The 16,567-nt window shown below is 41.5% G+C and overlaps 1 protein-coding gene across 1 annotated transcript in view; it reads left to right on the top strand.

The window, feature by feature from the left end:
• The window catches only part of FRAS1 (Fraser extracellular matrix complex subunit 1), a 466,232-nt gene that overhangs the window by 200,344 nt on the left and 249,321 nt on the right, over positions 1-16,567 (top strand). The window contains exons 12-14 of the mRNA XM_014544766.1: positions 284-431; positions 1,873-2,016; positions 3,330-3,464. Coding sequence (XP_014400252.1) covers positions 284-431; positions 1,873-2,016; positions 3,330-3,464 — 427 coding nt within the window. The remainder of the gene's footprint in view (positions 1-283; positions 432-1,872; positions 2,017-3,329; positions 3,465-16,567) is intronic.

Here is a 16,567-nt window from a genome sequence, read left to right as displayed (position 1 = left end):
AGTGATCTATGCTTCTTGCTTATTGTGGGAGCCCCAGAATGCTTTCACAAAGTATCTCTCTGCCTGGGTTCTATATTAAAATAACCCAATTAAAAACAAAGAATTAGAAATACTGTCCTTTTAAATTTAAGACACTTCTAATGTCCTATTTCAGAGTTCGGTTTGACATGGTACTGATCAGGAGCCTTCCCTTTGTCCCATATGGAAATGATAAATTCTCCATCAGCAAACTGTCTTCAGAATCTCTGCACCCTGCTAACAACACCTTTATTGTCTCATGTAGGAGGGAGAGAAGTGGGAGGATGGCCCTTGCAAGCTGTGTGAGTGCCGCGGGGCTCAGGTCACTTGCTATGAGCCCTCATGTCCACCGTGTCCAGTGGCCACACTAGCCCAGGTGGGGAAGGGACAGTGCTGCCCAGAATGCACGGCAGGTGGGTCCATATCTAATTTATTTCTACTGACATGTTTTCTGCTGTCAAAAAACTCAGAGATCCTCTCCCCCTGCCCTTGCTTCTTTTTTTTTTTTTCCAAACCACCCATTGACTTTGTTGGTTTTTTTGTTTTTTTCCTTCCTAATTTTTCTAACAAATGATGTTAATTCATCTTTGTCCAGGTATTTGCCAAATTCAACGGATGATGAGTATATGACCCCTGGCCAAGTCATTGACCATCTCTAAATCTTAATTTTCTTGTCAATAAGATGTGCTTTATCTACCTCACAAAGTTATTGTGAAAAATCAAATAACATAATTTTTGAAAACTTGTAAAGGCAACTATTTGGTAGGACTGTTTCAATTTTTAAGCTATAAGGACAATTGCTGAAAGTTTGTTATGGATGTCCTTTTTTTTTTTTTTAAAGGTGAGCTATTAAACAGATGGTTTCTTTTGCAATTCTCAAAAGGGTTTTTGAAGTTTAAAGACTCATTAATTTCTTCCAAAAGAAATTTTTACCTACTTGTCCTGCAACTCTGCTTTCAAATCACCTGGGGTGGAATTAGTTCCAGTTAATAATTGTTGGCAAGCGCTGGGGTTACTCTGGCTGAGCAGTAATTTGCCTATGAGCTTTGTCTCTCAGAGAAGTGGCATTTTCTTCCATTCATATTTCATAATTAATTGTTTTCATCCATGGGTTGCAGTTTTTCATATTGGCAGTTGTAGCACTCAACTTATTTTGGCTAATCGCAGTGTTTCGTGAAGAGTGTATTATGAGAAGAGCAAAGCAACTTTATGTTTTAATTACACTACCTTCACCAAAGTGGCTCTCTGGGTTTTCCAAAGCAAACATTTAGCACATGATAATGTAGCATACCTTGAAAATCATGTCCTTGACAACTTTAATACCTGAAGGAAATTCTTTGCTGACAATTACCGTTAAATTCAGTGATAATCCCAGTTACTGGGAATGAGATTTGACATTTTAGAGAAAAAGAAGAAAACTGGCTGTATTTCTTTAAAAAAAAAAATGATTTTAAAAAAAATCGGTTTTATGTCTTAACGTTTTATGCACATCAAAGCTTAAGAACATCTGAAAAGTCATAAATTATCGAATCTGTTTAAATCATATATTGTAGAGCTAGCCATTCCTGTCTTAAGAGGAATTCCTGCAGGTAGAAGCATTAATAGGCTGGTTTGGTAATGTTTTTAGCATCTTTAATTTGAAGCTATAGGAGACAGTGATGTCATTTCAGATAAGGAGGGATTTTAGGAAATCTTGCATTAAAATAATTTTTTTCTATTTGGGAGCCTTTTTCCTACTTAAGTTCCAGAGTTTTCTGTTCTTCATATTCCATACAGCTCTTTTTGGGAATGATATAAGAGAAATAAATTAGATGGTCTTTACTGAGTTTTCTTCTTCTTTATCTTTGATTGCAGTTTACTGCCACCCAGACTGCTTGACCTGCTCTCAATCTCCAGACCACTGTGTCCTCTGCCAGGACCCCACGAAGCTGCTGCGGAATGGACGGTGTGTGCACAGCTGCGGCCCAGGATTTTACCAAGCTGGGGCCCTCTGTTTAGGTATGGCTCCAAGCAGAGCATCCAGAGGTGGACAAAGGCTGACTGCTGTCAAGGAGGGGGTCCTGGATGCAGGAAATGCACAACTTCCAAACCATTATTAGATAGTAAAGCCATCCATAGGTTACTCGGCTTCTTTACCTGCAGATCTCTTTCTTCTAATATTTTACAGGTATTTCTAGTCTTACTGGCAGATAGGTGATGGGGAGGGCAGATGCTTGCTATGTAGTCATAGCTGGATTTTTCATTTTTTGAAGGATAGTAATATCAGGATGCTTGGTGTCATTTATTAAAACATGCAGTGAATCCAAGATAGAACTTTAGTATTGACACGGACCTTTGAGATCACTTATTAGAACTTTCTCATTTTGCAAATGTGGAACCTGTGGGACAGAGAATTAACCTGCTTTCTCAACATCACACAGGGAGTTGGTAATAGAGCTCATCTCTCATGGGTTCTTACCAGCGGATCCAGAATGTGTTCATGTGTATTTTAGAATTCTTATATAAAGTGAAAAGGAGAACTTACATGGGAAAATTTAGTATGGTTGAGGTCAAATCATAGTTGCTTTTTTTTCTATTTCTGAATCATAGGGTTAACTATGAATTTAAGAGTGTATAGGTTCATACCCTGGCTGTGAGTATTTAAGCTCTCTGTACCTCAATATCTCATCTGTAAAATGGGGTAACACTGGTACCTTCCTCAAACGGTTCTTGTGAAAATTAAGTGTGTCAAAGCATGTGAAGTGTCTAGGATATAGTCATGAATCAATAGAGGTTAACTGTTTTTATTATTTTTGTGATTATTCATTTACTCCTACTTTCTCTCCTGATTTATAGTCTTCAGACTGTTTGAAATTTATTTATATCTCTGCCATAGGTTGTGAAGGGAAAGAGGCCAGGGGTATTTTTGTGAAATGGTTGAGTAAGAAAGATACTGGGGACTAGTGGATAAAAAGAAAATAACTCAGATCCCTGAACCTAACTGCCTGGCTTCGAATGCCAGCTTCATGTGTCCTTGGTGAAGCTCCTTAACCTCTGTGAGTTTGTTCCTCATCTGTAAAATGGGGATTAATAATATCTATCCCGTATGGTTGTCATAAAGATGAAATGCATTTGTATATTAAAGCACTTTGTACAGTGCTTGGCATGAAATAGGTGCTCTTTGATTGAAGGCTAAGATTTTTTTTTTTTGCTTTTTTATTCCCTGTGACCCCAGAGCCTCAGAATTGAGCTCTGCAGGAAATGACTCTGCAGTGGTGTCTTTGAGCTAATCAGAGCTTCCCTTTTCTTTCTCCCAACCCTGTCCGGAGCAGCCTGCCAGCCTCAGTGCTCCACGTGTTCCAGTGGCCTGGAGTGCTCCTCCTGCCAGCCGCCCCTGCTGATGCGGCACGGGCAGTGTGTGTCCACCTGCGGGGATGGCTTCTACCAAGATCGCCACTCCTGTGCAGGTAACCACTGGCCAGACCAACAGCTGGCTGGGCCACTGAGAAAGCCACTCCCTACTCCTAAGCCATCTGGGGTCACTAGGAGCTGTAAGTAGCTTCCAAGAAATTCTGAACGGACTCCTGATGGGATGAGAACAGTGGATGAGAGAGAGGGCATATGTTGTTTTTATAACCTCATTAGTGCTTTAGTGCTGTGCATATGTGATGTAATTTTTATAAGTTTTTCTGCACACATTTGGGGGCACTGGGGCAGTATTTAATTAACCCCATACTTTTGGTTCAGGATTGTCATTATGTTATAAGTTAGATTCCATCATAGTATAAATAGAAAGGGCTTAAATGAAAATATAGGAGAAAATACATCTACATATTTTTTAAACTTCATTTCCACCTAAAGAGAGAGGGAGAAGCAGAAATAAGAAAGTGACATCATAATAACGAACTTGAACAAAAAAAGTAGGCATTTAAATGTGCTCTTGCTTTATTATCTATGTATTTTATCAGCTTTATATGCATACTTTTATTTTAAATTAATATCTAGTTGAAATTCTCATATTGTAACAGTCTCTGGAGGTGGGAGTAGTCTTAATATCATTTAATTTATTGTTTATACTTGATCACTTTTGCAATAGTGTTATGATCATGGGTATAAGGAAAAAAGTATATATATGAAGAATTTTTAAGTGCAGAAATGGGAGAAGGGGTAACAGTGAAAGGAAAGACAGAGGCCGCGTCCTAAGGGCGGAGTCCTCTTCCAGAGGAGACAGGTAACCAGGGGTGCCCAGAGGCTAAGGCAGGTCTGCAGTGGAAGGTAAATTTGATAAGGTAGAACGGCCAGAGGGAGCTTCTGGAATGTTACTCCAGGTATTATGGTAATTACACTATCACCTGGGCAGAAAATGGGCAGATTCATGATAAGAATCAGAAGGTGGGCCAGTTTGAAGGTCAACTGATATGCTCCTCTCTTTCATGACCTTGGTTAGATTTTCAGGGAAATCATATGAAGGAAAAAGATTAAAAGAGAATAAGTGCATAACATTCTTCAGATGTGCAGGCTGAAGAGCTCTAAGGCCATGTGAAGATTCCATGTGGGGAGGCTGCTGGCCCCCTCGTTCCAGGCTGTGGTCAGAAGCACAGTCCACGGGACTGTGGACATCATCTTAAAAGGAAACACTGGTGCTGTCTGTGCATGCAGATGTGAGGATGGTGGGGCCAGTCCCTTGAGGGAATATGGAAGCCACACTAGCTTCAGAGCCTGGCTTGAGGGCTGAAAGAATATCTTCTGTGTCTCTGTATCCCCAACATCAAGGGCTGCACAAAGCATTCAGCATTTGTTGAACAAGTGTGTAATGATGAAGGAACGTACTACCCCTTGGTGATCCTTGATGGACCGTGTTTCAATACAAGTTTCAACCATAAAAGAGAAAAGAACCCTTAATGTTTATTACTTGTCATCTTCTATTTACCTGTTATTTTAGAACAGGTTCAGAGTGGGCACATACAAATGGCTTTGTAAGTGTCTAATGTTTGGGCAATTTAGGTAAATGGCTGAAATTTCAATTTGATGAAATCATTGGATGTATTCTTCACTCCTTTCTTCTATCCCATCAAAGAGACCTCCTACTAGCACTCCTGTGACAGATTTGCCTTTAAGAGGGAATTAATTTCCCTTAGATTTTATTCCACCCTCCCTACTGCTTCCATCCCCTACCACATATCCCACATACATATTTACTTTTTAATTTTTTTTCCTATTTCTTTTGGAGGAAGCATTCTCCTTTCTCTTATGCCCACTGTTTTAATTGGTGATGTTAATGCTGTTTTAGGGCACTTTAGAATAGGTAATGTTTCACTTGATTATTGGTTTATGTAGCTGACTGCTTTCACATTCCATCCACAAAGCCATACACAAATGCCTCTAGTAGAGAGTTGCTGGGAAAATTTAATTCCTTCCAGGGAATTAAACCAATTTGCTTTAGTTCAGCCTGGTTGCATTTTTATGCATAAAATGAGAAGACAGAAGAGAGCAAGAGGAGAGAGAGAGAGAGCGAGAGAGAGAGAGAGAGAGAGAGAGAAAAGAAGAGAGAGAAAATGGTTTTAAAAATTAAAGCTAAACTTGTGATCAATTTCTATATACTGTCTTGATGCTGAGACTACGGCCCAAATAATCTTTTTTTAAAAAATTGAATTATTAGGGTGATATTGGTTCTCAAAACCGTCTGTGGACATCATCTTAAAAGGAAACACTGGTGCTGTCTGTGCATGCAGATGTGAGGATGGTGGGGCCAGTCCCTTGAGGGAATATGGAAGCCACACTAGCTTCAGAGCCTGGCTTGAGGGCTGAAAGAATATCTTCTGTGTCTCTGTATCCCCAACATCAAGGGCTGCACAAAGCATTCAGCATTTGTTGAACAAGTGTGTAATGATGAAGGAACGTACTACCCCTTGGTGATCCTTGATGGACCGTGTTTCAATACAAGTTTCAACCATAAAAGAGAAAAGAACCCTTAATGTTTATTACTTGTCATCTTCTATTTACCTGTTATTTTAGAACAGGTTCAGAGTGGGCACATACAAACGGCTTTGTAAGTGTCTAATGTTTGGGCAATTTAGGTAAATGGCTGAAATTTCAATTTGATGAAATCATTGGATGTATTCTTCACTCCTTTCTTCTATCCCATCAAAGAGACCTCCTACTAGCACTCCTGTGACAGATTTGCCTTTAAGAGGGAATTAATTTCCCTTAGATTTTATTCCACCCTCCCTACTGCTTCCATCCCCTACCACATATCCCACATACATATTTACTTTTTAATTTTTTTTCCTATTTCTTTTGGAGGAAGCATTCTCCTTTCTCTTATGCCCACTGTTTTAATTGGTGATGTTAATGCTGTTTTAGGGCACTTTAGAATAGGTAATGTTTCACTTGATTATTGGTTTATGTAGCTGACTGCTTTCACATTCCATCCACAAAGCCATACACAAATGCCTCTAGTAGAGAGTTGCTGGGAAAATTTAATTCCTTCCAGGGAATTAAACCAATTTGCTTTAGTTCAGCCTGGTTGCATTTTTATGCATAAAATGAGAAGACAGAAGAGAGCAAGAGGAGAGAGAGAGAGAGAGAGAGAGAGAGAGAGAGAAAAGAAGAGAGAGAAAATGGTTTTAAAAATTAAAGCTAAACTTGTGATCAATTTCTATATACTGTCTTGATGCTGAGACTACGGCCCAAATAATCTTTTTTTAAAAAATTGAATTATTAGGGTGATATTGGTTCTCAAAACCGTACAGGTTTTAAGTGTACAACTCAATAAAACATCATCTTCACACTGCATCTCCCCAAGCAAAGTCTCTTTCCCTCCCCATTCCCTCCTTTTGCCCACCTCCATCTCCCCCCAACATCCCCTTCCCCTCTGGCTATCACCATGCTGTTGTCCGTGTCTATATACTATCTTTTTGTTTAATCCTTTCTTATTATTGGAATTTTTTCCAATATTTCTGCTTGTGTCATTTTGGGTGACTTCTCACCATTGACCTTTGGAGCCGGTTGGTCAACCAGTGCTCTTTCAGTATGTGTTAAACTTTTCAAAAAGAAGTTTGCCATTCTATGATTACAACAGGTTTTTTCTGGATTCACTCCTCTTGGCAGGGTCATTTGTGTTATGTTGGCATAATTCTCCACTTTATTGACCCATCAAAACCAAAAGAAAGTGAACATTGTGCTGAGAAAACTAATTACCAGGAATTACCTGATTAATATTCATGCTCACTGTGGGAGATATAGGCAAAATGAAAAATGTGGGGCAGAGCCAAGGAGCACATAAACATGGCTCTTCAACAAAAGAGTTCAAGCAGGTAAGCCAGGGGGGAGTGAAAGAAGACAAGAGTCCTGCCAGAAACCACACCTCTAAGAGCCCTTATCATTTTCCCTTTCCCTCAATTCTGTGGCATATACACACATACACACATGCTGTATGCATACAGACCTGGACATATGTGTATATATGTTAATATTATTGTTATACTCGTGGCCCGGTGCACAAAATTTGTGCATGGCAGGGGTGTCCCTCAGCCCGGCCTGCACCCTCTCTAATCTGGAACCACTCGGGGAATGCCTGTTTAGGCCCGATCCCAGCAGTCGGACATCCTTCTCACAATCCAGGACCACTGGCTCCTAACCGCTTGCCTGCCTGCCTGCCTGATTGCCCCTAACTGCTTCTGCCTGCCAACCTGATACCCCCTATCTGCTCCCCTGCCAGCCTGATTGACGCCTAACCGCTCCCCTGCTGGCCTGATCACCCCCAACTGCCCTCCCCTGCCGGCCTGATCGCCCACATCTGCCCTCCCCTGCCGTGACCTGCCTCCTCTGCTGGGACCGGCCTCCTCCATGCTGTGCGGAGCCTTGGGACACCCCCAGGCACCACACAGAGTGGCCACCGGGCCCTGACTCTGCTGTGCATGCAGCCATCTTGTGGTGGCCATCTCGTGATGACGTTGCGCGCGAGGGCCACCTAGGCTTTTATTAGTATAGATTCTTGTGCTTGACTACAGTGAATAATGTTGTACATATAGATAACATTATGTGCCCCATACCAGTCCCTGCTTCCTTTCCCTCGCCTTCCCCGACTTTGGAGTTTGATGCTTTGTCACTAACACTCAGAACCACCCAGTTTTGATACTAGTCTCAACCAGAGACAGGTAACGTGTAAGTTGCCTCTTTCCCACAACTGGTAAGGCCAAGGCATAATCGCCCTCTTAGTACCCACATCTTACTATTTAGGCCTGGCATTCGGGCTTCTGCCTTAACCTCTCGGCTAACCTGGGATCTGGTCCAACATTCCTGTTGCCCAACCTGTCCTGTTCTTGACACCATGACATCAGGCCCTAGGACTGGACTTCTACTTTGCTTCCTGCCACTTTGCCCTGTTGTGATCCATTTTCAGGAATGAATAGCTCATCTCATCATCGCCCCCAGCCTGATGGTCAGGCTTGAGGCATGTGTAGATGCTCCTTGCCCGCCCCCCCTCACCCCCATCACCTTGCCCCCTTTTTGCATGGTTCTTGGATACCACTTGTCCTGAATGTATGGTATTCTCCTATCAGAGTGGTGGTTCCATTGCCTCTTCTTAGAAATCCGGGCATTAAATCTAAATCTGGATTCAAGCTGAGCTCACCATGACCTCAGAACATTCTTTCTTGCTTGTCTTGCTCCTCTTTTCAATCAAACTCTGTTCCAGTCTGGCAGGACCATTGAATTGTGCACACAAATCCTAGATATATGAGCTCAGAAGAAGAAAACTTAAAACAAGCAAACTAATATACTCCATATGAGATTAGTTTGAAATGAATAGACTTTGAGTAGAGAAAGAGTAGAATGTAACCCATTTTTATATGTGTACCAGTGTTTGTTTTGTCTGCTTAACACTTTTGTTATTCATAATGGCCTAGGATGGAGCTGTGTGACTCCATGGCGAGAGCTGTCTTCATTCTGCAGATCCCGAGATGGGAGAGAGGGAGTGCAACACGGCACTTAAGACCATAGGCTCTGCCCTGATCAGTTTGGCTCAGTGGATAGAGCGTCGGCCTGGAGACTGAAGGGTCCCAGGTTCGATTCCGGTCAAGGGCATGTACCTTGGTTGCGGGCACATCCCCAGTAGGGGGTGTGCAGGAGGCAGCTAATCGGTGTTTCTCTCTCATCAATGTTTCTGACTCTCTGTCCTTCTCCCTTCCTCTCTGTAAAAAATCAATAAAATATATTATATATATAAAAAAGAGATGCCTCAAAAAAAAAAAAAAAAAAAAAAGACCATAGGCTCTGGGGGCAAACCACCTGGATTCCAGGCCTGACTCTGCTCTTTACAACGAGCACCTCTTGAACTCTGTTTTAGTTGCCTTATGGGTAAAGCAGAGACAATAACATCGACCACATAGTGTTCTTGTGAGGATTAGATGAGTAAATGCACACATGTCCTTAAGGATGGTGCCTGCTAACTAGAAGCCCTGCATATATGTTAGGAGATTTGAAATGTACTTTCCATTACCCCTCTTCCCTGTTCCCTTTCTCTCACTCCTCCATTCATTCCCTTTTGACCACTCTAGGTCCTGAGGATATGAAGATAAATAAGACTCTGTCTTTGCCCATAGTGAGCTTCACTGAAGGCAGAGTTAGCCGCTGCTTACAGAGTAACACAAAAAATTTAAAAACTCAAGACCTATGGAGTTTATTCTATATCTGATTGCCATGTGGTCTTAGATTTTGCAACTTAAAGAATCAAACAGTTGAACTCTACCACTTGTTGCTATAGGATTTGGGGCAAGTCACTTAATCTCTTTGAGCCTCAATTTCCTCAACTAGAAAAAGGGGATACTATTATCTACTTCAAACCATGCTTGAAAAGATGCTCGAAAATGTAAATATATTTTGCCTTGCATACAGTGTATGTCTGACAAAGGGCAGCTATTGTCATTATCGAATTTGTTCCTTTATTCTTCAATTTACGGGGATGAAAACCAAATAGCCTGCATTGAGAAACAAAGAGTCATGGTGTGAAGTGTCTGAAATAAAACAAAATCTACTTTTATATGTTATGGGGAAGTAAATATAATACAGAGAACAGATTACTGTATTACTGTATTCATCACAACAAGTAAAAATCCTTCTATTTTCTTTAAATGCTCAGATTAAATGATGAGAATCTGTAATTATTTGTTTCTCAGCCAATATTATTGTATATTGAGAGAGAAAACATATTAAGAAAACCCATAAAATTTACATATAAGATGCTGGCCTAGCTGAGATGTAAAAGCTGTGGCTTGAACAGAGGAACTCCTGAAGTTAATTATTTGTTGGAACCATGGTTGACTAGCGCAGCCCCGTCACTGTGGAAATGAAGCACTAACCCCCGGAGCCAGGCCCAAAGCAGTGAAGACCTGATGGGTCCTGGCATTATGCTCCAGCACGTGGCTTCGCCCAGCCAGCCGAGCCCGGGGCAGCCCTCTTAGCAAAGGCATGTGGGAAACTGTTTTTCTGAAATCTTCAAGAAGACAAGAGCCCTCCTTGCTCTGTTGGGATAGGCTCATTGTTAAGCAGGTGTTCTCCATGGCCCATCCCTGAAACCCCAGAATTGGAGGGCCAGTCCCAATTTCATTGCCAAATCACGTATTCACTTTGGGGGCCCAGCACATCCTAGCACTTGGTCTTCACTCATTTTGTTCTGGCCTTTTAAGTCTTGTGCATTGTTCAAACATTCTCAGGCATTCTAGAGCAATTATGGTGTCTCAGTTGCTGAATGCCTTGTAAAGGGGACTTACTGCTTCAAGTGATATTCCTGTCTTCTCCATTCTGTTTAACAAATATCTGTTGAGCCTCTTCATTGTGTGTACCAGGCACCAGGGATAGGGCAGTGAACCGCCACACAACTGCCCTGTGGTTAAGGAACTTCACTTTCCCACCTGAAGAAGAGTGTCAGTAAACAAGTAAGATAATCTGATAGTTACCGCTCTCTGAATTCATTGCTATCAGTGCTATAAAGACAACTTTAAAGGTATGTTAATAAGAAGTGACTGATTACTGAGGCAGGGATAGGTCTTAAGACGTTTGAATTCCTCACATTGCTAAGTACATATAAAGCCTCTGGAATCATTTTTGTTTGAAAAAGTGTGATAAACCCTTGCACGAAGGAGAAAGGACAGGCATGCCGAGGCGTTGACGTTCAGGTGATCTGTCTTCCATTAGCTTCTACTATTTACTCCCTGTCAGCATTCCTGGCTAGGTGTGGCCTGAGGAAAACTGCAGAATCTCTGTTTTTCCCCAGTACTCTTTTTCTTCTCTTAATGTCCCTCTTAAAGTAGTGGGGTGCCTTTATCAGCGCTGGAAGGGTGACTCTTTGAAACAACTGTCGCTGGAACTTGGCGAGTGTCCATGGACTGTTTCAAGCTGTGCAGAAGGAAGGACCAGCACATCCTACCACTTCCTTATATGTATGTTTCTAGAGTAAAAAGGAACCCAAAGCAGCAGGTGACAGTGGCATTCCAAGTCCCCTTCCTCTTTGGACACTCATGTCAAGGATACTTGGAGAGAAGAAGGCAGAAGCAGCTGGTGGAGTTTTGTGCGGGACCTTTCCTGTGGCGGGAGACTGGCTGTGTTTGGCATTTGCCTGCCTGGCTTATAGACCCCAGCTGTGTATGGACGGACCCCGGCTATGTATGCCAAGAGACAAATGACAGAACAAAAGGATCACATTCCAGCAGAGAAAGCCCACCACAAATGCAAGGGAGTTTATCTTCCAGACAGATCCCATTCTTCCTGACAAATCTGAACCCCCAAATATTTCAGCTATGGATTACAAACTAGTGACAAGTCTTCTGGCTTTCTGCCCAGTGCCTAGTGTTCTCAGTTATTTTAGCTAGACTGGATGGCATACATTCTTTCTCTTCCCTGTATCCCACCCCAACACTCTTGCTGTTCCTCCCTCCCCTTCTGTTTTCTGCTGCCTTCAGCGCTCACAGCACCTCTGTGCTATCGCTGCCCAGATCTGAGCAGGCTAGGCTAGAGCAGCCAGGAAGTCTGAGAACTCTGCCCATCAAAAACTTGGTTTTGGTTGGTGGTCCCTCCTTTGGCTCTTCAGATTCTGTAGACAAAGAGACTCAATGTGTCACTGGAGAAATCAATAGCCATTTAATTAACAGGTGCTGAGGAAATACCCAGGGAGTCCTAGCAGCTGTGGGTGGCCAGTGGTCACAGGGGAGAGTGGAATCTGAGGGTCCCATATGGCTCATCAAGCTAGGCCTAGCTAGTCACTGCATTGATAATCCTTGGGCTGTACTTGTGTTGTAGAGTTAGCAGTATAAGTAGAAGGGCAGGAGGTAGAGAGGATGAGAATGTTCCTGGTAAGCTGGCCTGGCTGCCTCTATCCCGACTTGTATACCAATGAAAAGCTGGCCGACTTGTACATCTCTCTCCACGTGGACCTGCCAGAGCCTCCCTCAGCCTGGAAGTGTCGCTTTCAGGTCACGCTCCATGTCTACAGAAGACCCTGCAAAAGATGCAGATAGGTTACCCAAGACAAGTAAATTACTCAGCTGTATCACAAATGTGGTTACTAGATTAACTAGTTGTTTACCCAGCATGTGCCTCAGGGAAAGGACCACAGGCTTTTTCTTTTTCTCCAAGACAAGTAAATTACTCAGCTGTATCACAAATGTGGTACTAGATTAACTAGTTGTTTACCCAGCATGTGCCTTAGGGAAAGGACCACAGGCTTTTTCTTTTTCTCATTCAGTAATTTTCCCCTAAGTACTTAAATGAATTCATGTTTATTCCAAAAAATAATTTGATAAAGTTAGCAAAATTCAAGGCACAATAAAAAAAAAATCAGTGAAAATTCCTGACTCAAGCTCTCCCAAATCATTACTGTTAGTATTTTGGTGAACGTCTTCCTAGTTTTTGAATTTCCTATGTGTTGTATACACAGATATATGTGCACACATTGGCTGTGTGCAAGAATTCATTTAGCTAAACCTCTTTTGCTTGATGTTTCTTCCTAATTTTTCCATTATCATAAATAAGCATGATGTGAAAAATTTTAATAGAAGTTTTGGTGAATTTATTTGATTAGGGTAAATTCTTAGACATGATTTCTGGGTCCAAGTATATATTTGGACACATACTAATATATTACTCACTTTTTTAAAAGTTGTAATTTATACTCCTACTAGAAATGCAAGAGGATGCCTACTTCCTACCACCTTTGTCAAAACTAGATATTATAATTAAGTTTGTCATTTTGATTGATGTAAAATGGAATCTTGTTTGTTTATTTATTTATTTATTACTTATGTTTGGGATTTATATGAAGAGAGTTGAGTTCATCATAATTACCAGTTCATGGCTCACTTTCACCATTGGCCTAGGCCAGGTTATTCTCTTGCTTATGCATCTGTCTGTCTGTCTGTCTATCTATCTATCCTTTTTGTTCCCATGACCTATTTCCACTTTACTTCACCCCAGCTCCCCACTTGAGTAACTATTCTAAGGCAATTTAATGTGTATTTCATGTATGTGCGCTCTTATTGCTTTGTAAGCATGTGTCTTAAATATTCACAAGCATTACCGGATTGATATTTAATTCTCTTTATTTTTTTAAAAAAAAACCAAACTTTATTTTTGTTGACCAGTTTTGGGTTCACAGCAAAATTTAATGCAAAGTACAGAGATTTCCCATATTCCTTCTGCCCCCGACGCATGCATCCCTCACCAGAATGGTACATTTATTACAATTAGTGAACCCTGCTTTCACTTTTTTCCTCTCTCAGCACTATTTCTGGGATGTGTATATGTTGTCATGTGTACGTCAAATCCACGGCACCTAGTTGCCACTCTCCTGTTTAATTTGCTTTTCTCTGGCTCTTCATGAGACGGGAGATTTTTTCATGTGTTTACATTTTTTCTACTATAAACTTCCTTAAGTCCATGTGGGTTTTCAGAACATGTGGTGACCGGACATTCCTGTTGCAGGGGACAAAGGCGTCAGTTGGTACGGGGAGGCAGGTGGAGGGCAGAGACCCAGCCTGATAGGGGACAGAAGATTGGAGTAAAAGGATCCACAATGATGACTACTCAGATGAGTTTCTCCTTTTAAATACGTCTGGCATTTGAGCTTCTTAGGCAAGTAGCCTTGGCCTCATGTGGGTCTGTGATAGGCGGAGGGGAGAGTAGTCTGCCCAGCATCTGGGCTTCTCCGGGAGCGTCACCAAGCTTGCTTGATGTTTGTAGAGTTTGCCGGGAAAGAGCTTTAGAGTGGGAGGCCTCTGCTGGAATAATCCACGAGGGCTCTGTCACTTCCCTTCACTCCCTTTCAAAGTCAGCCTGCCTCTCCCATAGTCTTTTATGCCCTCTCCTCTTCTGTCTGCATTGCACTTTAATTTGCTCCCTTTATAATTACTCTGCCTTTAACACCAGTGGAAACAAATGTGCTGGATTTCCTGGGGTATGTCACTCATATGATCACATATAACTTTCTCTGTTTTCTCAAACATGCCATCTCATCATATCCCTGTGAACAAGGTACAACAAATACAGTTGACCCTTGGAAAACAAGGGCTTGAAATGAGCAGGTCCACTTATACACAGATTTTTTTTTCAATGAATATACAGTTGACCCTCCATATCCCTGGGTTTTGCATCCACATATTCAACCAATCATGAATTGAGAATAGTGTTTTCGATCTGCAATTAGGAATCCAAGGATGCAGAAGGTCGACTTTATCCGTTGATCGTCACCATTATATAGGAGACTTGAGCATCCTCAGAGTTAGATATCTCTGGGGATCCTAGAAACAGTCCCTTGTTAATACAAAGGGACTCCTTGAGTTTGCGGGAAGTCAAAACTTATACACAGACTTTTCACTGCATGGGATTTGGTACCCTCACCTCCGTATGGCTCAAGGGTCAGCTGTATTACTGTTCCCACTTTGCAGATTAGGAAAGCAAGGAACCGTGAAGTTGAGTTGAAGATAGAAACATTTTCTATCCAACAAGAGCTTCTTATTGGACATTGACCCGCTAAAACTTGGCAAGGGCTTCCTGGTCATTGGTGAGGTGAGAAGGAAAGCAAGCCATTGCCACAAAATGAGTAAAGAACAGAATGAAGCCATCTGTGTCTGGCATATCTGCCTGTGCCTGGAATTTGGGCTGTTTCCGTGGAGTTGCGAGTGGATACTTCTTGGTGCTTTGGAAATCTGAACTGCAGCCTCAACTGATGCCTGAAGGGGGCTGCTGATCAAGTGTGCGAGTTCCCTGGTAGTGGCAGAGCAACTTGCCCAGGAGAGCATGGAAGAAAAAAAGGGGGGGTATTTTAAAAAAAAAAAAAAAAAAAAAAAAAAAAAAAAAAAAAAAAAAAGGAAACTGACAGCTCAGCATAGTCCCGGGGAGAAATAAAAATTCCTTCTGCTGTTCTATCAGGCCATGGAACATGGCTTTTGTCTGATATGGAAAAAAGAGAAGGCCTGGCATCACATTTGGTTACTTTGTAGGAATATAGCATCATAAGCAGATCTGGGCTCCAACACTTACCAGGTAAATTTTATAGCCTCAAGTTTATCTATTTTAAGGTATCATATTTTCAGACTATGACCTGATGGTTACAACTCATCATGTAGGCATTACTATATAGAAGATAACTAATAGGATAAATTCCCCGTACGAAAAAAAAAAAAGCTATTAATTAACTAATTTAACATACATTTAATGAGTCCTGACTGTGCACCAGGCATCGATCCTGACACTGGGGTTAAGATGACTGAAACATGGCCCCTGTTTTGGAGGATATTACATTCCATTGAAGGGGATCAAGCTGTAGCCGAGTAATTAGTGCAGTAGGATAAATAGAACAAGATAGGCATGTACAAAGGGCCGCAGGAACATAAAGGAAGGACCAACCAACTTTGTTTGGACAAGCTCAGCAAAGCTTCGCAGACGTAGTGACAACTTAGGAGGCCTTCTGAAGTGTCAACAGGATTTCAGGAGCTGGGTGAATCCTCTGTGGGGCATCCAAAACCTCTGACAAGCACATGGCATGCATAGGGTATCCAGTTTCATGGGATTGGCGAGCATGAGGGAGGCTAAAAAAGGGGGGGTATTTTAAAAAAAAAAAAAAAAAAAAAAAAAAAAAAAAAAAAAAAAAAAGGAAACTGACAGCTCAGCATAGTCCCGGGGAGAAATAAAAATTCCTTCTGCTGTTCTATCAGGCCATGGAACATGGCTTTTGTCTGATATGGAAAAAAGAGAAGGCCTGGCATCACATTTGGTTACTTTGTATGAATATAGCATCATAAGCAGATACACTTACCAGGTAAATTTTATAGCCTCAAGTTTATCTATTTTAAGGTATCATATTTTCAGACTATGACCTGATGGTTACAACTCATCATGTAGGCATTACTATATAGAAGATAACTAATAGGACAAATTCCCCGTAGGAAAAAAAAAGCTATTAATTAATTAATTTAACATACATTTAATGAGTCCTGACTGTGCACCAGGCATCAATCCTGACACTGGGGTTAAGATGACTGGAACATGGCCCCTGTTTTGGAGGATATTACATTCC

This window comes from Myotis brandtii, unplaced genomic scaffold, assembly GCF_000412655.1.
Source record: "Myotis brandtii unplaced genomic scaffold, ASM41265v1 scaffold111, whole genome shotgun sequence".
Classification (NCBI taxonomy): Eukaryota; Metazoa; Chordata; class Mammalia; order Chiroptera; family Vespertilionidae; genus Myotis; species Myotis brandtii.
Note: the sequence above shows the minus strand (reverse complement) of the source record. Positions and strands in the feature narration are given on the sequence as shown.